We start from the raw sequence: 27557 nt of genomic DNA on the forward strand, positions 1-27557 counted from the left end.
CGAATAAGCCAGGATCACCTCTATGTCTTGAGGTCAGCCATGCCACATAACATGCAAAGACAATCATGTGAGTAACAATGAGCAAAGATCATGGGGAACATTTTTAATTTGGTCTACTACTACAATGAAGAATGCTCCAATATTTTTCCCAGATTTCTAGCCAATGTTTCAAAAATTAGTTTAAGTCACTGATAACACAGCCCCTACTTTTCTCATACTCCTTGAAGGACAAGAGATCAGTGTTTGCCAGCTACCTGTAAAGAACAGTCCCATCCTGGGCCCAGACCCACAGACCCAGTGTGAAAGGTCCTGGGCTCAGAGTTGCCATGAAGGAGAAAAGGTGGGTAGAAACTCCAGCATGTAGCTGTTCCATGAAGGGATAACCCTCTGAAATGAGGAAAGGTCTAGAGCTTGGAGGTTCAGATTTTGTTATAACCTGGGAATAATAGCCAGATCAAAACTCTGAGCTCCAGGAAGACTTGAAGGCTATGGAGCAAGGACAGCAGCCTCTTGCTCTCACCTTTGCTTGTATGAAATAAAAAGCAACTAGGTCTTTCTAAAGACCTAGTTGTTTTTTTATTTCCAGAGATCTGACACCGTTCAAGTAAAGAAGTTGGTTTCAGTTTGCTGCAACTTTCAAAAAATTGAACTGTTAAAAATGACAGAGGACAGAACTCAGGTGGCTGAAAAAATCATTATTTAAGCTGCTAAAAGGTATTATATGTAGGGTAGTTGGCAATAATACTGTTATGCTGTCAATGCCTTCATATGTGCTTTCAATAACCCTAATGGTTTCTCCTTGGTTTTTGTTTACTTGTAGATATCATAGTTTCTGGATACCCAGAAGCACAACCTAGTCATGACAACCCTATTTCCTGGCCAATGGTTGGTCTATCCTCTCAATAATAATCTACTAGTCTTCACTGTGTAGGTTTTTGGGGGTTGGGGGGAAGGTTGTTTTGGGTTTTTTTTGTCTTTGCTATTTTTTCATCCATTTCTACCCTGAACATCAAAGTCAAGAACTAAGTCATAGCTGGTGAGGAATAAAATGAGTTATCCTTAGCTCCTTACAACAGAGAACATTTTTTCTCTTTCTCAAGAATGAACTTGCTCCAGTGATCAGCAGAGGAAAAAGTGCTGCCTTGATATCAACTACTCCTTCCTTCCTGTCCTTTTCCTGCTTATCATCCATATCTATTTCAAATTTCCAAAAATCCAGCCTGGCTCAGAACTAATGTTTGGGATAGGACTTTTTTATAATTTTAAGTGATTACTTGAATTCTTACTCGTATGTCAAAAGTAAGAAACCAGGTCAGGCACAGATGCCCATGCCTATAATCAATCTACCTGGCAGACAGAGATTGGGAGGATCATGGACCAAGGCCAACCCAGAAGAAAAGTTAGTGAGACTCCATCTCAATCAATAAACTGGACATGCTAGTGTGCACAAAGATCCCAGATACATGTGAGTCTGCAGGATCACAATCCAGACTGGTCCAAGCAAAAAAAAAAGGGGGAAGCTGGGAGCATGACCCAAGTGGTAAAGTGCCTGCCTAGCAAGCACAAGGCCCTGAGTTCAAACCCCAGTACTGCCAAAAAAAAAAAAAAAAAAGGGAATTTCTCTTTTCTGAAAGTTTTAGAAATGAGAAAAATGGGTATTTGTGAGTATATTTTTTCAAAAATAGAATGTAGATGAGTTTTTAAATGAAAATCAATTTGCAATAAAATATACAGAGAACATGCTCTGTTCTGGCTGTGACACTGAACAAAGCCAGTGTGCACAGTGGCATCTGTAACTGCTACCGATAGGTGAATCTATTTCATTAGTCATTACCACAAAATGTGACTTTCTTGAACATCCAGAGTCTCTGGTATTTTTCTTTTCTACAATCAACCCTATACAAACTCCCAAAATTCCTGTTCCTCAATCAGGAGTCAAATGATGTGGCGAGGAATAACCGGTTACTGGTGAAATGAGCCCTTCTTAATCCAGTGGTTTACTATCCATTTTCAATGGTCCCTTATCTATACTATCATATAAATAAATGAGACTTGTCATATAAAGGAAGCAATTCAGGTATGTAGATGCCAGATAAGAAACACGGATTAGGCCCCACGCAAACAGTTAAGAAACCCTATCTGAAAATATTCAACACAGAAAGGCATATCGAATGGCTCAAGTGGTAGAGTGCCTGCCTAGCAAGAATGAGGCCCTGAGTTCAAAATCCCAGTACCCCCCCAAAAAACATCGATTATTTTGTGAAGCTTCATTGCTAGGAATAAGATTTATTACACACTACAGTTGTTCTTAGTGTTGTTTTCCATGAGAAGGAACTATATTTATTAGTACAACAAACTTGACAATGAGAGCAGGCAAAGCCTCAGTAAATCCTATTCATCATAAGAAACTGATAGTTTTTAAATGTGGATACAATAAAAATTAAGACTACAAACATGAGAGCATGATACTTTAATTCAATGTAATTTAATCAAGTTTTTCCATATATTTATTTATAAAGCAAGTACATACCAAAAGCCTACTGTATGTCAATCATTAATTTAATTTAATGAACAACAACACAAGTCTTGGAACTTATACTTTGGTAAGTTAAAAGATAATAAACAAGATACATAAGTAAAATACATATGGCAGATATCATAAATACTAGAAACCAGTAGTAAGAAAGAGTTTAAGCCCAAGGGATATGATAAGATTTTAGATTACACAACTAGCAAAAACCTCCCTGGGAGGCAAAGAAAACAAAATGAGAAAAAAAAAAATGCTTTAGCTGACAACCCCTATACAGCCCTCACACCCAAGGTACAACCACAAGGAAGAAGAAAACTAAATCAATGTAACCCAATTAAACACCCTTAAATAAGCATTTGCAAATACAAAAAAAAAAATACAAAAACTCAAAACTAAAAACAGAAATGTGTATAGAACAGGAAAACTTGACTGAATATAAGAAGGAAATAGAATGAAGAGTAAAATAACAGAAAAAGTGCTAAGAAATCCTGCTTTCAATATAGCAAAGTAAGTCTCCTACAGACCATCATTCCTGAAAAACAACTATGAACAACAGGAAATCAATTAAGAGAAACCAGTAAAACAGAAACTTGGTTCTTGGAAAATATCAATAAAATTGAAAAGCTCCTAGCAAGAGACAATGAAAAGAGAGAAGATACCAATAGCAAGGGACTATTTGAAAGGACTAAGGGAGAGGAAGAAGAGGAAAGGAGAATGGCAGAGTGAATAATATGGAAATACCGCCCATCTGTGCAGGAAGATGTCATAACAAAACACCCTGAAAGCTGTTAATTAATAGAAGGTGGGGGAAAGACATAGGAGGGTAATAGAGGAGTTAATATGATTAAAGTTAAATATATTCATATGTGAAATACCATGGTGAATCCCCTTCTGAACAATGAACATACACTTAAAACTATGAAAGATAAGAATGTAAAACAGTTCCTATGAAGAGGTGGGTACTAGTGAAAGGGGAGAAGGTGAATGGAGAGGGTAAAGGAGGGTAAATATAATCAATGTACTTAATATAGCTACATGAAGATAGAACCTTGAAACCTGTTGAAATTTGTTTTAAGTAGGGGAGGAGGGGATATAGGGGAATGATAGCAGGAATGAATCTAACCAAGGAACATTATATGGAAATATGACAATGAAAACCCCCTGTACAATATATGCTAATAAAGTATTTTTTAAAAAGAATGAAATGCAAGTTATCATTACGGATCCTGCACCCATTAAAAAGACAATAAGAAAATACTATTAACAACTTTATTCTCATAAATTTAACAACTCAAAAAAAAAAAAAGAAAAAATTCGCTGGCAGAGTGGCTCAAATGGTAGAGCGCCTGCCTAGCAAGCATGAGGCCCTGAGTTCAAACCCCAGTATCACCAAAAAACATAAAGAACTCTTCCAAACTCACAAATAACCAAAATTCAAGAAAAATAGATAATCAGAATAGCCCTATAACCATTAAAAATTGGATAATCATAAAACTCAATGCTCCTATTTTTTATCTTTTGTTCCTTCTATTTTCTTTGTATTTATTCATTTTCCCTCATTTTGAGAATATTTAACTCATTAGTTCTCAACCTTTCCTTTTTTCCATTTACCTACAAATGTCTGAAGCCATTCAGATGTTTCATTCAAATGAATATGAAGAATTTTTATGGTTGCTTAATGCAGTTATTTTTTAAATTCCAACATGAATTTTCTTTATTGGGTTTTGGTTACTTTTTTAAAAATTTATCATGGTCAGAAAACAGTCTGTGTAATACACATTTTAAAAAATATTTGTAGACTTACTTTGGGTGAGATCTTAAATTGTCACATGTAGATTTGAAAAGAATATAGTTCTCCAACTTGTGCATTCAGACCAGGAATTTTGCATTATCTTCCACATGCTTACTTTTGTGTGATAATAAATTGCTAAGAAATAACTCTTAAAGTTGTGGATTTTTATTTCCTTGTTATCACATAAACTTTTACTTTATATATTTGAAGCATTAAAAGCACATACACGTTAATAAATGTAATACCCCTGGATGGGTTGACCTTATCATGTGTAGACTCAATCCTTAAAAATGTTTTTGCTTCAAAGTCTATAGACTATTAATGTAGTATTACCATAGCTATCTACCTGCCTGATGTATACTTTTTATCCCATTTCTTTCAATCTTTGCACCTTTATTTTATTTATTTTTATTTATTTTTGAGGCAGGGTCTCTCTCAAGCTCTCAATCCTCCTGCCTTAGCCTCCTAAACCCTGGGATTATAGGCATGTGTCATAATGCCTAGTTTCCATTCTTTTTTGGATGGCTTGGATTTTCTTTATTTCGTTTTTAACTTCTGCTGGTTTGGAAACTGTATATTTTATATCTCATCATAAGATTACCATCAAACATTTAATAACTACATCAAATACATTGATGTCTAAGTTTAATCAACATCTGTCTTCCTTCTAGACAATACTTGGAAATGTCTTAATTTTAGTCAATTCTCCACATTTGTGTATTTCTGTCTTTTTTCTCCAGGTCATTTTTATTGACTTATAAATATTTAACTTACCTACATATTTGTACATTTCTTTATTATTCCTTTTTGTTACTTCTCCCTTGTAGTATTTAATATCAACTGTCTCTAGCAGTCTTTTTCAAAAAAAGAAGCAAAATCTTTCAGTAAGGGTTCAACTCAACTTTTGTCTGACAGTTTTATTTCAGTCTCAACCATGCAGGGCTGAGGGTTTAGAAGGGCTTACTTTCACTCGGTACTCTGAAGTTACTCGTATTTTCCTAACAGCAACACAAGGTAAGTCCACTTTTAGTTCAATTGTCAACTTTGTATTAGAAACCTATTGCTTCTATTGCTTCTAATTATTTTTGCAAGTTATTTTCTTCAGTTCTCAGCAGTTTCACTGTATTTAAGTTAGTGGGAACATGTCATTTTTCTGGAGTCTGATGATTGTGACATCCATCAATTCTGGAAAATGCTCAGTTTTTGTCCCTTCGTGGCCTGGTTCCCATTTTCTCAATTTTGTCCTTCTGGAATACTTACTAGGTGCATTTTTAAAATTCTCATTCTATTATCCACATATTAGATTTTATATCCTCAGAACCCAAGAGTGCTTGGCATATAGTCACTCAATATACACATGTGGAACAAATGAATTATTTTTACTGAAGCTATCATAGAAATCAAAATAAATGCACCAGCTCAACCCAGGAATCGAGCATCTCATACAACTCCACTTCCTAATAGTTGAATATTCAATCTAATACCCAAAACATAGTTACAAAAGAAGTGAGATCTGGGATCATATGATGGGAACCAATTAGAGTTATACATTTTTGAAGCATGGGGACAGGGGCTATGATTTATTTTCTATTTTGGAGAATTTGCCTAAAACAGTTCACAAAATATGTAGCTCATCAATCCATAAGCACATCAGAAATGACATGAAATCATAAAATCAAATTCATGTTTAAAGTCTTCTTTTGAGTACTTACTGTAGAACACAATTAAATAGTAATTTGTATGGACTGCACATCTAAGATATGTCACAATTCTGCAAGATAGAGAGACACTGGTATCTATTTTTTGAAATTATGTTGCAGAACATAAATTGAAGCAACTTGCCTGAAGTCACACAGCTTTAATTGGTTAAAGCAAAATTTGATCCCCTATCTGCCCCAGGACCCATACTCCTCCCCACACACCCCTACTAGACCAATGCTGCTATTGGAAAACAGAACTAACTCCCAGTCAGAAGGGCAGTGGTGCCTCAGTGCCTTACACTGCAGCATCTGAACCAGGACATTCTGGCTTATTGATCTCTAATAAAAATTACATTAACTCCTTACTCCATACCCAAAGTAGAGGAGGCTATTACTCCATTTTGCAGATAAGGAATGTGACACTCACAATGGTCAAAGTGCTTCTTCCAAATTGACAATGGAGTAAATGGAAGAATGGAAAACAACCCTGCTTTCAGCTTTAACCCTCTCTCCCAAAGATAGTGTGTGTATTAGCCAGGGGGAGTAATCTCATGAGGTGCAGCCCTCAATTTTACCTATAAAGTATTCATCTTCATAAAAACCTTTAACAAAATTAGAGAAATTATAACCAAAAATTTCATACTTTAAATTATGGGGAATTATATCATTTTTCACTTTTATTTACTCATTCAATATTTTACTCATTTAATCATATTCCAGGTGTTATGCTGGTTATATTAATGATAAAAAAAAATCTAGGCATTTTAGCATTTTGTTTTTGTATTAAATAAGGCTGGGATGTGGCCCTTTTAAGATTTATAAAGAAAAAGGTGTTTAATTATCTGATATTTAGAAATTACATTAACCACTTTACTCCACTGTTATAGTGCACCTTACAGCAGCAGATATACTATCAGTAGTTATTCATTTAGAAAGCTTTATTGAAACAATGTGAATAATTTTTTGCTGCAAATTTACATGAAAACATGCTCATGAAAAGGAGCTGGTCTCTAATGAAAAATCTACAAATAGTGTTAAGCCCAATGTTAGTATGAACTATGCTAACATTAAAAAAAAAAGTTTAAAATAACAACCACTTGAGTGGCCAAACACATACATAATTTGTTCCTGAGATTAACTACATGGGCATCTACATTAAGACTGTTTGACTCTAATAATCTTAAGTTAGGTTTGTTGGAAACAGCATGGAGAAGGAAATAAAGCAAAAGGCCTACAAAAAAATTGCTCATAAGGAAAGGAATAAAGATAAAACTACCACTCAGAGAGCAGGCAGTACCCCCTCTTGCTGGGGAAGGCAAAAGGAGGTCCAGAGTGAGAATGCGTCACAATTATTGAACTCTGTATTTTTATCACAAGGAGTATAGCTTGTGCTTCAGTTGACAGAACAATATAAACAGATGTCCTGTTGGGTGACCAGTAATTCTGATGCAACACCATTCTGGAGAATATTTAATTGATACTTTTACTTTACCAATGTTTTTCTCATGTGGACACACACCCATGAATACATAAAGAATCTTGGAGGTAATTTTCAAAGGAAGGGGAAGAGATCACCATAGCTCATAGTACTTCAAATGCATTATCATCCACTTCAATGGAAGGCCATGTAATCCAGAATGCACAGGAAGTACTCAATGTTTCCAAGTGTGTCATCATCAGCTGTGGAGATCTGATTTTTGAATGGTGCCCCTAACATGCTTTTCCAGTTCCAGTAAGTTTTGGTAAAATTTTTCTGCAGTGTCTTCATCTATGTCCATCTGGAAAAGAAGTAAAAATAGGAATAACCACAAAGGAAAAAATAAAACAAATAGTATGTGTATACAAGGAAGGCACTTCCTTGCTATATATAACAAGGAAGTAATATATATACATATATATACATATGTATCTATATGTTTGTACATATATGTAAGAGAACTGAAAACAAAGGAAAGGGTTGTGGTGGCCACCATGTAGACTGTTTGGAAACTCATGAGAACTTGAGAACATATCAACTCTTATCCAAACTCCAGCTTTCATCAAACCTTCTGCTATGTACCTTAAATAGTAAGAGTGAAAGACCTGAGTGTTGCTATCTACCCTGACTCCTATCTACCCAGTAACAGAAGATACCAACCAATTGTGAAAGAAAAGGAAAAAGGAGAAAAGTCAAGAGTTTTTCACTGCCCCCCAAGTAAATAACTACATGTTTCCAAACCTCCACTGAGGTTATGGGTGCCATGTGACGACACTGTTCTGGCCAATGAGATGTAAGTGCTGCCTGAAGTTTTTTTCTCCCTTCTTTCAAACTACTCTCTTGAGTCAGAAAGATGAGGACCACACCCCAAGGCTGACTATAAGGAAGATGAGTGCTTGGCAATTTGTGGACCTATCATGCCAGTCAAGACTGTCTTTCTCCAAACTGTTTTTTTACATGCAAGAAATCTAGAGTTTTATCTTGTTTAATTTACTATTATTTGATATTCTTATCTTTCATGCATAAAATCCCATTTTAACTCACAGTAAAAGCAAACTTTCAGTCCCTATAAAACAATGTTATCTTTTTTCAAATCAACACAGAACCTGAACTTCAAAAATAGGCTTTCTTCTGACTAAAGCATAATATGTATGTGTCTGAAATACTAAGCTGAAACCCCCTTGAACAGTCAAAATATACTTAAAAAATGAAAGACAGGAAGGTAAAACAGGTCCTGTCCAGGGTTGGGTACCAGTGGGAAGGTGGAGGGTAAACAGAGAGGATGACGAAGGGCAAATATGGTGGCTATATTTAGTATTCATGTATGGATACAGGACAGTGAAACTTGCTAAAATTGTTCTAAGGAGAGATGACAGAGAATGATGGAGGGAGTGAATCTAATTAAGATATATTGTAAGCACTTATGTAAATGTCACAATGAATCACCCTTGTACAAGTATTATATGCAAATTTTTTAAAGTATTATTAAACATATATCTGTCCAATAAAATTTTCATTTGAGATCTTTAAAAAAATAGGATAGGCATTCTTCATAAAACTTAAAGGCTAACAATTAAACTTTTTCACATTTTCGAGATAACATTTATATCCATTCAATTTTGTTTCAAGTTTTTCCATGTTGGTATTGGAAGAAGCATTTGAGAGCTCTTCTAGTTCAACCCCACCTTTTTACAGAGGAGAAAGCTAACTTCTCCAAACTAACCAAAGCTCAAAATGTTTTTTCCAGTGCATTTCACAGAATGCTAATGAAATATTTTGATGTATAGAATTAAACATTTTTCCTCTTGATAAACAAATCATTCCCCTACATTACTAGATGGTAAATTCAGATAATCTCTGAGAGCCTGAAAATAAGCTTCATTATTTTATTACAGAGATCCACAAAATGTGTTATTTGGGATGTTAAGTGTTATATAAAATTTGAAGTAAAAAAATTCAGATAGCCATGAAAAATTTGGAAATATCAGAATTAAACAAGTCACATGTCACACACATATTTCTTAACTACTTCAACTTCTCAAAGCCTTTACCAGGCTGATGCACTGTGTAAATTTTGGGAAGAGAAAGATGAAGCATTACTAAAATGTACTTGCCTACTTTGTGCATATGTTCTCAAGAAACTAATATCCCACAGCACATATGTCAAAAATCACAAAAGATTCATTTGTAGCAAAAAAGATGACATGGGAAACATACAGGCAAAGATCACTGCCACTTATCTCATTTACCTGAGATGACTTATCTGCTTCAATCTAATTTTATTTTATGCTAATGCATTTTCACAATAAGCTAGGCAGTGAAGTAAACCTACTCATGATAAAAATACAACAAAGTAGTTCTTATAATTCAAAATAAATTTTCTCTTATTCCAATAGGTAGAATGTGTTTGATTTCTTTTTAGTTGATTATACAGCCCAAAACATACAGTATAATAGGATTCTTTTCTATATTCCATCCTCTGCCTCTTCAAAACATAAATCTATAAAAGTGATAGTTACCTTAAACAGACTTGAATACTCAAAGGGAAGTTAACTTCACAAAGAAAGAGACTCCGTATTTCATCCAACTTGCAACAACTTATTGAGTGCCTACATGTGTAAGATAGCATGCTAGGAAACAGGACCCTAATCCTCCTCCTTAGAATTCATATGCTGACAGGGGAGCATGAGAATAAATGAATGCTACACAGAGCACATATAAGAAAGCCCACAGTGGAGGCACCTGACCTAGTCTAAAGGTTGCAGAAGGCTGAGATCTGAAGGATGAACAGAAATGAATCAGATGAAAGAGTAAGAGAAAGTCAGGTAGTAAGAACAAAATGTGCAAAGTTCAGAGGTTGGAGAAAGCAAAAATGAAAATGGACTATAGTGATAGCAGTAAACAGAGTAAAGACCTGGGAAAGAAAAGTTGGGAAGTGCTGGGTCTGGTCAGGAATGCCACTCAATTCACTAACCTTATAGCAAGCATCCTCAGTATAACCATGTAAACAGGCTTACCTTTTGGACCATGACATAATTGCTTCCAAAGCCTGTGGTGGCACTCAGATATTTAGTCAGAGGATTAAGAGATTCGGGTTTTTGGTGGAAAATCCACACCTGGAAAGGAAAAGTGTGTCAATGGTTTGTTTCTTTTGCCCCAGGGGAGTAAGGCTGGTGGAAATTTACAATCAGCAGTTTGTACAGCTGCCCAAGTCCTAAAAATTCTCTTAAAAATCATCAGCTAATTGTGATGTTTTGATGAGTCACTATTATACCTTAAAGGAAGGAATGAAGGTATTCTTTGAAAACTTTAAGTACAAGAATCACACTTGTAAATTTCATGCAATGTAGACTAGCTTATTTATTAATGAATCCCAATTCATGCCATACAGGTCACTGATGTCATACTGTATCAATGTTAAGAATGCACATGGACAACATTCAAAGCTGTACATGGTATAAAAAGTCTTCCTTTCCAACTTTCCAGCCACTTAGTTCTCTACTCTGGAAACAACCACTCTTCTACTATCTTTACATTCTTGCCAAAAACAAAATCTTTCCTCTTACTCAAAAGGAAGCATAACATGGCACTTTTCACTTGAACCACATGTCTTGGAAACACTTTCATTAGTGAATGTAGAACTGTTTCATTCTTTAATGTGAACAGTATTCTATTTAGGCACAACTATAATTTAGATAATCAGTTTCTAGTTAAAGGACATATAGGTTGCTTCCAGTCTTTGCTATTACAAACTATGCTGCATGGATGATGATACATCATTCCATCAAAGTTTGAGTACATCTGCAAGATAAACAGCAAAAGTGGGACTGCTGCATGAAGGATATGTGCATTTAATATGTAGACTATGTTAATTTACCCTGCCCCTGGCAATATAGAAGAGTTCTCATTTCCATATACCCTTGCCAATATAGTGCATTACCAAACTTCCTAATCTTTACTAACTGGAGTCAAAAAAGTTTTAATTATAGATTTTTTTTAGCAGTACTGGGATTTGAACTCAGGACCTCACACTTGCTAGGCAAGCACTCTGTCATATGAGTTAAATCCTCAGCCCTTTTTGCTTTAGTTTATTTTTCAGATAGGGTCTCACTTTTGCCAGGTGCCAGCCTTGGACCACAATCCTCCCACCTCTGCCTCTGGTGCTACCACAACCAGACTTTTTTTGAGATAGTGTCTTACTAAATTCATTTTTTTTTCCAGAGCTGGTCTTGAACCAGTCCTATCTCTCCTCCTATCTTTGCCTCCCAAGAAGCTTGGATTACAGGTGTGAGCTTCTGGTCCCCAGATTAATTACTGCATTTCTCTTAGCATAAGTGAACTTGAGCATCTTTTCATATGATTAAAACAGTGTAGAAACTTTCTGTCCATGTCATTTGTTCCTCATTCCAACAGGCTCTTCCTGATTTGTTGGAACTCCTTCTGTACTAAAAAAAAAAATTCAGCCTTTTTATCTGAGTGACATATTTTCTTGCATTAACCTTTTATCTATAAGTGACAGATATTCTGTTGTTAGCCTTTAGGGGTTACTTAGAGTGGGGTTTTTGGGGTTATGTGAATTTTTAAATTTTTAGTTACTAAAAATACTCAGTCTTTTATGGTTTCTGCAGTTAGATAAGCCTTCTTACTCTGAAACTATTGAGAACTTCCCCATATTTTATTCTAGTCATTTTATATTTTAATTTCACATTTACTCTTTTAACTAATCTACATTATTTTGAATGTCATTTCATCATATACTAAGTCTCTGTGCATTGATGGGCCAGTTTCTAAACTCTCTATTTTCTTCCATTGAAGTAGAGCCCTCACTTTTAACCACTGTGCTTCAGATGACTCAAACTCTCCCTTTAAGAAGACAAAACTAACTTACTCAGAGATTCAAAGAGGCTGATGCTGCTCAAGTGGTGTGCTAGCATTCTCACCCTACCAGTATCTACAACTGTCTTTAGATGTATTACAGTGATATTCTACCCACCCACATTTTAGGGAATTACAGCAAGGTCACAAATTTTTTTTTTTTTTAACTGTGACACAAGGGTCATGCTGCCCATCCTATCCAAAATCCACCCTGTCCCTCAGAGCCCAGATCAGTATCACTCAGCAAGTAAAGCCTGCTACAACTATTCCAGGCCCCCACTGGTCCTACTTTCTGATTATTCTTGGAGCGTTCACCACCTGATGAAAGGATGCCTTATTTTCTTTCCTATTTTATGGATTCATTGTTTTTTCTAAACATAATGCTAAACTACTTAGTAATAGATTTTAGTCTTCTAAATAGCCCCTGCACTAATACTCAACACAAACTTAACCCCTAGATTTAATTTCCAGTGTCACAAATGTGCAGAATGAGTATTCTCTAAAGGTCTACACATCCATACTTTTAGTCAATGGGCAACTATATCAAAAACTAAAGTATACTTTTAAGGCACTTACTTCTACAATCAACTTGTGTGTCCCTATAATAAATGCATTTAATTCTGCAAAGCCTACCAAAATAAGAACTTCAAGCCAATTCCCTTCATAGTTCCCTTGGTTAATTTCAATTCAATCAATATTTAAAAATCTATAAGCACAGACACTCCAGTAAGTTTCTAGAACACAGCACAAAAATCTTGAAGAAGTTCAAGGAAGTGAACACACAAAGAACTGACTTTAAGACAATGGTATTTTGACCAAATGGTGTAAGGAGCAGATGACAAATTTCATCTTGTAGGATAACTGACCTATCAGCAGAGGTTGACTTTGGGTCTTTGAGGCTTTGGGGCTGAAAAATATTCAGTGGCATCATTTGTGTGCAGCAGAAAAAACTACAGATTCCTTAGCAATGTCTGCCATTGATGAGGAAACACATGCAATCCATTGGCCATGTGTGATTTAAGGAAGTCCAGTTTTTCTAATAACGTATCTTGATCCTCCAATATCAACAGGAGAAAAAGCATTTTCAAATAAAGGAATACTATTGCTCCACAAGATACACCTCATCCATGGGAAATTACTCACTGATTGTCTGCCATCTTGCTTTGCCTATCTCTAGTGTTCCACTGCTGTCTGTCCTCCAGTTGCTGGGTATATCTTGCTTCTACAGAAGTGTTTTCTCTACAATCATGGTTACCAGTGACACAGTAGATGTTAAACTTCAAACTTCACCCCTAATGCTCTGCTTCTAACCTGACGGTCCAACTTAGTTCTAAACAGGACCTTGATTAACCACAGAGTTTATAGATAATCTTTTCGGTTGAAATTGTTTCTACTACCATTGAACTTCTAATTCTTATTTTTAAGTCATTATACAAGCTATTAAAAATCTCTACCAACATACCAGTGCTTCTGTTCCATTGTATGGTGTCAAAGTGAAAGCATTTGCAAAAAAGCGAAGCTGAGGAAAAGAAAACAATAGGCATTTTGAGGTGGGTTAGAATAGTCACAAAAGAATTATTCATATAAATATATTTGCAATTCTTATTATACAGTATGTTTGAGTATAAAAATTTTTTAAAGTCAAGAAAAAAAAAATCACTTAATCTCTACCCTCCAAACCAACTACTTTTAACATAAGGAATCTTTAATTCTGATATTTTTTTCTGTACCTTCCATAATGGAGAGATATTTCTTCTTGACACTTAATAGGAGAGATAGTTCCTAAAAACAGCATTTCCCAATGTGTGTTGGAGGAACAGTGGCTTTACAAGATGCTCAAAACATAAAACAAATGAAAACATAGCTCTAGGTCATGCAATTCACAATCATTCCCTTCTTGAGAACTTTTAATGCAGAGGACCACACTGAAAACTCAGAGAAGTCCAGTTGACACTGTTTAACACAGGTTTCCCAGAATTATCTGAATATAAAACTGCTGGGATCTACATTCATGATCAAAGAAAAGATTCTTTAAAGAGAAGTGGACACTTAGATACTAGAGGAGTGGTAATATCAGGGAGTATGAATCAGGTTATATATAAGTAACACCAAAAAATTCACACAGAATTCTGTCACCTTCAAGTTCAATTTCTTAAATCATTTCTCCACTCTTAATAAAAGTATTCATCACTTACCAGCCATATCACAGGCATCAACAGTGTCCACACAAAAGGAGGTAGAATTCCATATGTCAAATTGGTCATTACCGTACCTGGGCAGGTCACACTGGAATACAGACCCTGGGAGCAGAGAGGAGTCACAATAAGATTTTAATTCAATGTATATTGACTCAGTTCAGCTATATACCCAAATTAATAAGAGATGCAAATATAAGCCAGAAAGCCAGGGAATAAAGAATTTATGCTTTGAGTTGTCCTTAAAGTTGGATAGAATATGCTAGTTTAAGCACCATACACTAGGCTCTCCACATGGGAGCTAGTTATTAGAATCCAAGCAGAAAGAAATCACAAGTCAAGTGTGAAGTTGTAAGTGGATCTAGGAAGCATGGGAGATAGAGCAACATGTAGCAGTTACTGAGAACAAATGAAGATGCATGGTGCTTCCAGACTTGGTGGTGAGAAGGAAGGATCATCCATCCCTACTCCCTACACGTGCGCATGTGCGCACGCACACACACACACACACATCCCTCTATACACCTTTCCTAACAAAAGGCAGAATAAGAAAAAACAAGATCCCATGAGAGAAGACACTGAGACACTGATTTAGAAAATGCCAAGTTTCTTATAAATGAGGAGATGAAATGCAAGAATGAAGAGATTTGCAATGAAATTGAAAATACCCAAAGCACAACTGAGATACAACCTAACCCTTGAAGAGACCATGCTACTGAGAAGCACCTTGAACCAAAGATCACCTTGGCCTGGTTTAGGTCTTCATGCCTGGAGCTGGAGCTAGAGCTGGGAGATGACACTTGCTCACAAATTTACCTCAGGTCCCTGGCTATGCTGTGTTGTTCTCAGTTCAAGGAGAAAGTTTAGCATTTTAGTCAATACCATTATATTACAGAGATCAGGGAGCCAAACCTGTACAGTAAAAATGCTTTACAAATACAAGAATAAGCTTGTTGGATTGAGGTGACTCAGAGAGCACCTTCCCAAAGAACAGATGCTCTAAGGAGAACAGCTCAGTTCTGTGAAGACCCAACACATGTGTTGCATCTTTAAAGTTACCAAAGTGTTACTGTACTGGATTCTCTTGAACATAATAAAATCAATGGGTTCCTTCACCTTATAAGAGCTATTGAAGGGTCCAGGGAGCAGGATTTAGAAGCAGTCTTTGTAAAGACAGACAGGTGAAGTAAACTGCTATAAACCTGTCCCTACTACTCCCTCCCTGCTTAGAAGCCTAACATCTGTGCTCTGCTCCTCCCTCCTCCTCACAAGCAGCCTTTCTGCCCTCCTCAGGTACATCACCAAAGGGGCAAGAAAGGAAAATGTCTCCCTGGTCAGGGCCAGTGGCTGAGGGATCAGTCAACGAATTAGCAGAATGGTGATTGGGATGAGGTAGCATGGGAAGATGCCAGGAGGAAATGAATGTAGTTAAAAGAAGTCTCATCCAAGACTGCAATCTCTCTACATGCTTAATTACAGAGAATAAACTGTGATGATCCTGAGAATTTCTATATGACTTACATGAGAAATCAATGATAGATGATTAAAATCCATAAGGCAGCTATACAGAACTTTGTATTCTAGTAATACAAAGCTTCAAAAGGAATCCCCTAATATCCTTCTAAGTTTCTTCTTTCCTCAGGAAAGCCAAAGAGGAAGTCATGGGCTGAGAATCAATTCCAACAGAATTTAGGAGAAAATAGCATTGTTTAAATCTCCTTTTTGGTATAAGATGAAATCGCAAACCTTGTATGACAACTGAAACTCAAATCCATCTTTTTTATGACAAGTAAAGCTAATCCACTTGACTTCATCTTATAAAAGACAGTTTCCACAGTACCAAAAAATAACTGTGACAAGTTTTTACACATCTGAAGAAATGTCAGAAGAAGGCTCATAATTGAATGAACACACTGAGCCCAAACTGAAATAATAGCCAACACATGAACACACACAAGAACATACATACACAACTACACAAAACCACATGCCCCACATATCCACTCATTCATACACATGTACACACACCCTCAAGACCCATCTGTGTACATATGTACCCCCAAACATGCACACAAACACCCAATACATTCACACCCATCTGCATACACACATGTGGAGACATGCACACACACACACACACTCTCATATTCTAAGCACAAGGCACTACTATGACTGCTTCCTCTACTGATCACTTCATTCAATAATTCTGTGAAGCAAGCACTATTATTATCCCTACCATTTTAGAAGAAAAAACTTGAGGCATAAGGAAAGTAAGCAATTTACCTACCAAAGGTTACAAAGCTAGTGACAAAGTCAGATTTCAAATCCAATGCCAGAAAGTACACTGATAGCTTCTACTTTATACCACTCCCTTTACTAAAAGGTATGACTCTAAGGGCTAGATCACAAAAGAATTCCGTCTGATAAAGGTCTTCATTCCAGAATAAACTAGGTCTAGACTATCACAAACATTCCAGATTTCTATGTCTAATTCATAATCAAAGCAGTTCCCGTGAGAGATAACATAGTTTCCTAACCAACTTTCCTTTCTTCCTCAACCCTAAGCCTGGCCAAGTGTCTATACATGGGAAGTCTTTTATAAGTATTAATGGAATTAAACTTCTCCATATTTGCATACTCACAGAACATAGGGAAGTGTTTAAAAAAAAAAAAAAGAAAAGAAAGGAAGAAAATGACCATGGGAAAACCCGGAGATTTTTCAGCAATGGAGGCATACGAAGAAGTAGTATGTTTCAGATGATCATGGCCAAAAGGACCCAGATAAGTGATAAGGTTCACCTTCTTCAAAGAAGCACTCTCTCAAACAGGATCTTCATAGAGATGGAACTCTAGAGTCTCACCTAAAATCACCACTATCCAGAAGACTTTTTAACTATTGACTGCCCTTTAGACAGCTGACAAATGCTAAAAGGCACATAGTTTAGTATGAAGAGTCCAAGCTATAAAGTCAAACTGCCTTGGGCTCAACTCTTAGCTCCACCATTCATGAGTCATGTGATCTTTGATTACATGATTCAACTTCTTCCAGCTTTAGTGTTCTCATCTGAAAATGAGAATACTTAAACCCACCTAGCTATAATGGCAATGTTATTAAATGACATACACAGATGGAAAATACAGCACCTGAAACTATAAGTACTTAAACAGTGGCTTTTGTTATGGTCAGTGGTTCCATTTTCTTAGCATAGATCAGAGTTCCTATAGAATCACATAGACCTAAAAGGTTAGGAGCTAATTATCTCTGCTCTAAAGCTTTCATGTACACCAACTCTTAATCTAAACTAGTGGGACACTAGCCATGTTCTAGGAAATCAGTTGTAGTTAAAAAGGTACTACCCTGCCACTTACATATCACTGAGACAAGCCTTACCTGTTGATTGAAGTTCCTGTTCAAAGCCACATTCAGAAGATCAGTGGCATATTTGGAGGAGCTGTAGGGTTCTTGGCCTTTGCTGTGCTGGATGTCTTCAAGACTGAAATTAGATTTCCTTGCATTGCGAGATGATGTCCAAATAAGCTGAGACGGATTGTCACTGTGACAGAGGAGAGGTTCCAGTTCCCGAATCTGAAAAATAAATAAGAACAAAAAAAAATCTACTGAGGGGCAATTTTTAAACTACTACAGATATATAGTGGAACTGAACAATTAAGCGAATGGATGGAAGATGTTGAAGCCAGGTTTGTCATTGTTGCAAGAAGATGGGGGAATGATCCATGCAGTAATGCATTAGGGTTAGAGACATCAGTATTAACCCATGCCCAGCCTAACAGAAATATGGATTAGTTCCATATAAAATATTTATAGATATGTACACATCCATGAATTAGTATGCATATATTTATCTCCTTGGTCTATTAGCTGAGAGGGTCTATAAACAATTGACATCTCAGTAGCAACAAATATCAACATCTTGGTTTCTAACAAAAATTCTTCAATAAAAGTAACCAAATCTCCTTAGAGAAACTGATTCTAGGACAATGTTGATTCTAGGACCAAGGTAGGAAACATACAAAATGAGTCTAAAGCATCTTATAGTACCTAAAAGGAAAAAATTGCTCAAAACCAAAGCTAAAGCAAAACCAGATAACTATAATGATGGGGAAAGTCCAAGAGACAGAGGAGCCAAATGAAAGAACTATGTAAAGTACTATCTATAATTTCAAAATAGAAAATGTATATTTCCATATGAATATAAAAAGTGATTGGATAAAGACATAAAAAAGATGAAAGGGACAAATCTCCTTTGCAGAAAAATCCCAAGAAATTTCTGTAGATGATCCACCCTTAGGGTAGTAGAGTACAATCCCATAAGTGTGGGCTATACACAGTAACTTCCTTACAAAGAGTACAGTACAGAAATGGAGAAAGAAAGTAACTTTACAATGGAGAAATCTGAAAAATGCTACCTGAAGCCATGTGATCAAGGTTAGCATCAACACTGATAAATCAAGCTGACTGTGTATACTCTTGATATAATGTGATGAGAATGGTACTTTACTTCTACAGTATTCTTCCCAAAAACAGTCTAGTCATGAGTCTAAGCATCAGACAGACCTCATCTGAGGGGCAGTCTACAACACACCTGAGTAATATTTCTAAAAACTGTAAATGGCATTAAAAGCAAGGGAAGTCTGTAAAACTGTCAAAACCAAGAAGTACCTAAGGACTGAGTGCCTAAGACTTGACTACTAAATAGGATCCTAGACATTAGGCAAAAGCTAAGCAACTGAATAAAGTATGGAGTTTAGTTAATAATAATGTATCAGTACCATATCATTTATTATGACAAATATACCATTCTAAGACAAAATGTTAATAATAGAAGAAACTGGATATAGGATATACAGGAAATAGCAAATAAAATCAAAGAAAACTCATAAATGTAAAACTAACTGGCTCCTTAACTATAATACTGCATTGTATCTGGAGTTTCATAGACATTATCTTTACTCATTATAATAATAATCTTAAAGTTTGGTCATTTTATGTATCAGTAAAATTAGGGATGGATCTATTTATATAATGCATTTATACCTAAACTTGAGTCCAACTTTGTGTTCCATAGAAAGTGGTAAAATAATGAAACCCTAAAGAGGGTGAAAGGTATCCTTTTTTTGACAAATGGGCTCTAAACCCCTGCTGATGTGCTTACCTACATAAAGAGATACCTAGACACTTGTAGTAATTGCCTTATGGCTCAACTCTCCTCTGTTCTTCCCCAACCCAAACAGATTACCCAAATGTTTGATCTTCATAACACATTAACTTTGCAAACAGTTAATTCATCAAAAAATAACAGACTACTTATAGTATTAATGAATTAATCCCCTATCTTTACCAATTAATTTAATAATTCAAAAGGAGAAGAAACAGATTATAAGACAGAGGAAATATTAAATAATAGATCTTATAAAGTTATAAAAACAGATTTCAGAAGAACTCAATCCTATTCTAACTTTATATTTTAATGAATTTTTGTCATTGAAAATGTAATACTACATATCATTAAAAATAAATAGTATTAACAATACAAAATAAAATATTTGTCTGCCACTCATCGGATACCGTGATACCCCAATTCAAAGGGAATCAGTGTTCTCAGTTTCATTTTTATCATTCTTAAATATTTTTATATATAAAATATTTATATATATTCTTCTTATAATTAAATACCAGAAGCCAGCCCATATGTACAAAATATTCATCTCATTTCTTTTCATCATTTCATAATATTCTGATGTTCTCTATCATAATTTACTATAAATATAGGCTAAACCTCAAAAAGCCTAATTTTAAGAGAAATCAGGCCCAAAATAAAGAAAAGTGGTTGTAAATACAAACAATTATTAGATATAAGTTAGGTGCAGGCAAACCCAGCATCAGCAGGGGTTCTTTCAGTACTAAGGAATTATAAATGCCCAATAGCAGGGCATTACTTACTCTGGATATTAAAGTTGTCCTATGAGGATGAGCCTGAGGCAAGAGCACACAACATACTAGATAAGTTACATGCCTCATGTTTAACATCATATGGATACCTGGAGTTATAACAGCCAAGTATGGATGCTTAAGAAGTCAGAAATTAGGATAATGAAAAATTGCATAGGTATCACTGATCAATAATGGCTTGCCTACTACCCCATGTTTATCTGATACCAAACCCAATTTCAAAGACTAATGGGGAACTTTTTCTCAGTTTTATATGTTGTTTCTGAAGGTTATCACATGTTTGTTTCTATATTTTCTCTCTCCATTCTCTAGAGCTGATGTAAAAAAATATATATATATAATATATGGAAGCAAAGTTTTCAAAGGAGTCAGTGATTACTATACTGAAATAGTCATTGATTTAATGCTAACCATGAACTAATGAACTTAACAAAACAGTACTATAATGTATCCATACAGAACTAAACATAGGCTTAGTAAACCCAAAGTATTTTTACCAGGATAAAGTGGCCAAAGACATTGGTTTCAAACACCTCTTGGAGCCCATCCGCAGTGACCTTGTCATGTTGTGTCAACAGTCCTTCAGCTGTGGAGAACATATGAATCACATTTCTGAAACAGCAGAAGACAGTGGTATGACTTTTTAAAGCTTCTTTAACTGAAAATGCTTTCAATCCATCCACCCACCCACACACACAAACTACACCTTCCTTAATTCTATAATGACAGGAATAAAAAAACACCAATTTCTCAGACTGGGTTTTTGTAGTATTAAATGAGATATAAAATACTTCTTTTTCCCCAATTCACAGATGTACTCATATAACTCACTGTTCACACTACGAAGGAATCTGAATCTCTCAAAACCCTGTCACAACACTCTCTTCACCTCTTTCTAAATGAGGTTATGAGTAAACTCTATCCTGAAGGAATAGAATAGTAGCTGTGTCAATGGGAAAAAGTTGTCATCTGCACCAAGTATGTTCAATTGCTGAAAAGTAAAGCAGGTTCTTTTCTCACTAGGAATTCTTAGAGCATCAAATATACTAATACAGTGTTTTGCTGTGAGATCAATTTGGTAGGTATTGCGTATGTTTTAATGGAAGAAAAGTAAAGCAAAAGTAACAATGCAGTAAGAGCCAGGCAATAAAAACATCTATTTATGAGTAAGTATATTACTGCAAAATAAGGCTTACTTTTTACTCTGCTTTGTGCATGAACATTTTTGAAAGCCACTACATTATTATGCGTTAAGACTCTCTCAGGTAGACATTAGTTCTCTGCACTTCCTCAACCTCCTGGTCAGAGCACCTAACAAGTAGGTGCTGCTTCCAAAGCAGCCTTCGTGGGCTTGGATTCTCTCAGAGAACCCTGACTAATTTAGAAATGTTCTTGCTAACAGGCATATTCAAGCAATCAAAAACTGACACCCTGAAACATTTGAGTACTTGGAATGTCCTGGAGACCTAGATCATGGTAAGAGCCATGATTTGCAGTGTTCCTCACAAACGATGAATGCACGCTTTCCTTTCATAACATGGTTGCAACACCTCCTTTCTGTCTTTATCCTTCTCAACATCCCCTTACTTTCCATCCCCCAACTTAACACACCAAAGGCAAAAATCTAGGCAGCAAAATGAACACATTCCTTCTAAACAATTCATCCAGAAAATGGTAGTTACCTTGAAAAGAGGCCAGAGAAAAGTGCTTTGACATTTAGCTGTGGATTAGGCATGATCCCAGCATTTAGATATACATAGTCTAATCTTTGAAACCTACAAGTAAAGCACCAAGGGAAGAATGTTAGAATAACCAAGATAAGATTATGTATTCTGTCTCTAGAATACAGAAGGCCTGAAGACAGAAAATACTTTCTGAGACAATTAAGATGGTCATTGCACACAAAATAACATCATGGTTACAATATTTATTTCTCAACAGTATTTCTTCATTCGCATTAAGTATTTGATTATCTTTATTTTCACAGTGGTTTCAATGAGTTTTGAAGTCAAAGCTTCTTTATAAGCAAATTCTTCTACCTTTGTGCTACTAATTAGACACTGCAGCAATCATCAATAATCATCATTCTCTTTCTGGTCTTACAAAGTTTTTTCGTTTCTTGTTTTTGTTGTTTTGTTTTTTCAGTTCACATCTTCCACAGTTAACATAATTTACATAATGTGTACCAGACTTGATCTATCAATTCTGGAATCTGGATGCCAAGATATCTAACAGAAGACCCATGTGGGAAACCATTCAGTGTTCAAGGACAGGGACTATGTGTCATAAAATGATGAAAGTTCACTGTAATACAAAGAGATTGTAAATTGAATGGGAATAAGGTATTCTTGGTAGGCTCTCTCCAATATGCTTGTGGTAGAGGGAACCGTGAAATTTTGATTTGAGAAGATTTTCATTTTTAAATCTATATAAGCCTTAATCTACATGTACCATTTGAAGTAGGCTCAGGACAGGTAGAGCCTCCTCCATGAAATTCACAGGCACCACGCATGCTCAGGATGTCTCCTAGAATTCTAAGCACCACACTGTGTCCTCTGTGTAACCCAGGACAAGGACACAGCTGCTAAAGCTGGGCTTTGAAATACATACATGGTTGCCAACACAGATCACACACAAGCATCTCTTGATCATCCTACAAATAATTAATAGCCAAATGGGTCTAATTATTAAGCTGACTTTAAAATGATGACACTGTTGCCATTGTTTCATCAGGTAAGTGTCACAAAGACAATGGTTCCATCTATTGTTGGCTGTGCTATTATCTAATTCACAAACTTCCACCTAAGAATAGTAAAATATTTTGCTAGGAATGAAGAAGAAATACTTAACAAAGAATGAAAATTGCACCAGAACACCAAATTAGGATCTGGCTTCAGTAGAACAGACTTACTACACTCAAAGATGAAATGACTGATATAGTTACTCTACTCTGAATGAAACAGATTCATTATTCAGTAAGAGTTTTCAACTGCACATTATCTAATAGAACAGAGTACTACAGATGTTAAAATCAGATGTCAGGGATGATGCCATTTGCCAACTGGAAGGGCTCCTCCAGCTCACTTGGTTCTAAGTTACTTCAGGTCCAGAAGTAATGATACCCATTGAGGTCACTAAGTATACAAACTGCTGACAACAGACTTCTAGGATAATTCATTTTTTACCTTCGGTGCTCCCTTCTGCCCCAAAACCTCACCGCCTTAAATTTGTGCTAAATTACTAAGTATCTCACTAAATATAACATTAGTAAATTTGAGATAAATTATCAAATATCTTGCATCTGAAGAGGCAACTGAGAGTAATCAATACTATAAAGGTTTAAAACGTCACGTCTCAAAAGTGAACTGTTTTTTGAAGTGGGCTATTATTAACTGAGGATGAGGTTCTTTTCTGCCAAAAAAAAGGAAAAATAAATCTATACAAAACGGGTAAGTTAGCCAGCTGGCTAGGAAGATCTGGGAAAAGAATGCCTACAAACTTCTCTCCTGAGTCTATGTCCTTAACTCTATGGCATTACCAACACTTTATGTGCAGTTTCAGAGGCTTGGAGACTCTAAGTATGGAGGAGTGGGTACTGTAGAACATATCACAATGTATTTGAAGACAGAACCTATAAATTCTCCTTGTATATTTAAAAAATGATGTAGAAGAAAATTAGGAGCTCAGCAACAGAGGACAGAGAGACACAATGAGAAAAACTGGAGTTAAAAAAAAACCAAAAAAACAGTTTTTGCTTTTGCTTTGTAACTTGTGCATTTGGAACAGAGAAATGCAAATTAACTATCAATTCATGGAAATAAAATTCAAAGAATTATTCTTCAGCAAATGGCTTTACCAAGAAGCCCTTCCTGTTCCTATCGCATTTCATTTTACTGTGCAGGGAAATAAAGTAATTCCTTGTTTCTTAAGGTCCCCAATTAAAAAAATGTTTACAAATAAATTATTTGGGACAGCCATAGGGCTCAGCATTGATTAGCTAGTACAGGGTTTAAGACCTTTTTGATTATGAATTCCTCTTAGAATTTAAAAAAAAAAATGCCCTCTCTACCCAGAAAAATGTACTGTGTACCTATATGCAAATTTTGTACATTTCTAGGGAAGCCATACATCCAAGGACTCTATTCCTTCATATGCCAAATGTTTATCAAACACCTATTACCTGTCAGTTACTGTGCAGTTGTGAAGAAATCTTTATTGGCCTGGGAAACAATATTTCTAAGGAAACAGGGAAAATAACTTACTTCTAGGACCAAGCCAATCAGAATAATGTCAAATGATCCTATTGGGCATATTACTCCTATTTCTGTGTCAGTTTCTTCACTTGTTAAATGTCAGTACAGGAGAAAATATGTCAAAAGGAATTCAAATATTGAAGGAGTTATAGTACTTTAAACCATCACAACTGACCATATAGCTAATTCATAAGTTAATCTTCAAAAAATAATAATGAACATGACTGAGAATGAAAATGTGGTACTGTGACACACTGGGTCAATATACAGATCTCCTCAGCATAACTTCTTATAGAGCAACTTCTTATCCTTTCTTATCTTATTAGATATTATAGTATATAATCAAATGAGAAAAAGATCCATCAACAAGACATACCTTTGCTTAAGTTCTTTGGCAGCCCGGAACACTGACTGCAGGTTGCTGACATCCACCTGCACAGTGCTGACCTCAGCCATGGGGTAAGAGGCCAGAAGAGCACCACAGACAGCCTCTGCTTTGCCCACGTTCCTGCATGCTAAACACAGGTGCAGCTCATCATCTTCCGCCAGCAGCCGCTTGCAAAGAGCTAGGCCAATGCCACTGGGAAGACAATTAACGTACAGGACATATGTTAACTGAGGTCTTCCAAATAAAGGCATTTTTCTCTGAATCAGAAAACTGTGTTAATGTGAGTTCCAATGAGAAGCCCAGGCAGACAGAAAATATTCAAACATTATTTAAAGAAAGGAGCAATCACCTACTCTAATAGTCACTGGATCAGGGTGATATCTGGTTTGTTTCTCCCATTCCACAAAAGTTTAATGACACAATAACTGGTTTTTATTTTGTACCTACTATGCTGTTCATAAAAGTGAGTCAATACATCAGCAACAAGTGTTAAATGCAGTACTCTTTTTTTTGTTTGGTTGGTCTGGGGTTTGAACTCAGGGCTTCGCACTTGCAAAGCAAGTGCTCTAACACTCGAGTGAGCCACACCTCCAGTCCACTTTGCTCTGGTTATTTTGGAGATGGATGTTGCAAACTATTTGCCTGGGCTGGCCTTGAACCATGATTCTCCCAATCTCAGCCTCCCAAGTAACTGGGATTACAGGCATGAGACACCAGCAGCCGGCAAAAAACACCATCTTATTAGTTGTTTCTTGCGTGCATGTTTTTGCTGTCTAGGTTCCTGCAGGACATGCACTCTACCACCTATAGGTATCATCACCTCTGTAAAGCGCACCAGAAATCCTTGATAAAGGAATGGAGAGTTTATCAAGAAGAGACATTGGAAACATGGTTGAGTCCTCCTCAACTTCTATGACCGAATACCCAATAAAAAGAGAAAGAACTCAGGATAATTAAGCAGAAGGTAAGAATAAATATTGGGTTGGTTCAAGAATGAGAAGCCAGGATTCATACACTTCTCAAAGACTTTAAATAAAATATTTCTTAAAAGAGCACTATAAAAGTGCCCAGTAGATGGAGGCAGCAATCAGATCTGTTGGACTGATAGCAATGAAAACCTGATTAGGAAGTTCTCTTTCAAGACTTTAGCCGAATGCAGGCAAACAGTCAGAACCCCAAGAAGAGACTAGTTCCAGTAGGAATCTGTTTGCCCTGCCAATAAACCATCAAGAATCTGTGTATTCAACCTCACTTGCGAATAGCAGGCCTTCAATATAAATACACAATTGTACATACCATATGTCAAAGAAACAAAATCAATCCCAACTTATGCACTGGAAACGTTACCAGTTGCCCCAAAGGAAAGGACACAAAAAAACCTGCCTATGACAGACACTGCCAAACTTAGTTACTGGGCACCTAGCTATACCTGAACAGGAAAAGATCACTACTCCATGTGCTCCCGTTGAGTATACGTTAAGGGGTCTAGCACAGTGCTGGATGGAATAAGATTTTCCTCCCCACTGCCCTAATGCTCACAAATGGTCACGTGACCAGTGCTAAAGTAAACTTCAAGTATTAACAGTAAATGCTAAAAGTAGGGGGCTGGGTCCATGTGGAAAGTACCCGTTTCCCTTAATAACCACGGTCTCGTCACTGCAAGGCTGATCGGCTAACTGACGCTCTAGTTTTCCTTTCCACGTTCATGTTTAATTTAAAGCGCCGGTTACCGAGCACCTCAAAGGGTCGGCATTGCCCCACACCTTGTGAGAGACCTAGGAAATAGCGGGGCAGGGTCTCGGCCCGAATCCCTACTGAGGCGAGGCAAGATTAAGGACGGGCGCTGCAGGAGTCGCAGACAGCTGCTCCTTTGGACCTCTGAACGCAGCCTCCGCAGTCCCAAGGGAGGCCTCACCTGCTCGCGCCCGTGACCATAACCACCTTCCGCATCTTCCAGCAACTCCTGGCAGAGCAGCAAAACAGGCCCTCACCTCAGCTGTTGCAAGCCCAAAGTGTCCCCCCCCGCCACGCCCACACGCATTCCCACCAATCAGGGCCCGGAAGGCCCCGCCTCTCCTTGCGTCATCAACTCCGCGCAGGGCCTGCCAATCGCAGTCCGCCGTCCTCTCGCCGCGCCGGGGAAGGATGGGGTGAGATAGGCCGAGGGGAGGAGCCGCGTGACGCAGAGGCGCAAACCAATCCAAGCAGTCCCGCCCCGCCCCCCACCGCGAGGCAGGCACCGCCCCTGACGGGACCGGTTCCGCTGGACCCTGGTCTTTGTCATGGTGGCGACGTGTGGGCACCGGCGCTGGTGTCCGCGGACTTGTGTGGCGTGGACGGAGGGTGTGTCCTGGAGCCTCTGATTGGCATTAGAGC

General features: G+C 36.8%; 1 protein-coding gene across 2 annotated transcripts; it reads right to left on the bottom strand.

Moving 5' to 3' along the window:
• Positions 1-2270: 2270 nt before the first annotated feature.
• Positions 2271-27204, bottom strand: Hsd17b7 (hydroxysteroid 17-beta dehydrogenase 7). Of its 2 annotated transcripts, XM_020170645.2 has the most exons (9): positions 27097-27204; positions 25170-25373; positions 22223-22315; positions 21038-21152; positions 17961-18155; positions 14570-14674; positions 13837-13893; positions 10517-10615; positions 2271-7800 (listed from the first exon to the last, which is right to left on the bottom strand). In XM_020170645.2, the coding sequence occupies exons 1-9, from the start codon at positions 27129-27131 to the stop codon at positions 7699-7701; spliced, it is 1005 nt and encodes a 334-aa protein (XP_020026234.1). In that variant the 5' UTR covers positions 27132-27204; the 3' UTR covers positions 2271-7698. The 2 variants fall into 2 exon arrangements, with proteins under 2 accessions (XP_020026234.1, XP_073903722.1); XM_074047621.1 differs by lacking the exons at positions 2271-7800; positions 10517-10615; positions 13837-13893; positions 14570-14674; positions 17961-18155 and having other exon boundaries at positions 21038-21126.
• Between the last annotated feature and the right edge of the window lie 353 nt (positions 27205-27557).

This window comes from Castor canadensis, chromosome 11 (genome assembly GCF_047511655.1).
Source record: "Castor canadensis chromosome 11, mCasCan1.hap1v2, whole genome shotgun sequence".
NCBI classification, from domain to species: domain Eukaryota; kingdom Metazoa; phylum Chordata; class Mammalia; order Rodentia; family Castoridae; genus Castor; species Castor canadensis.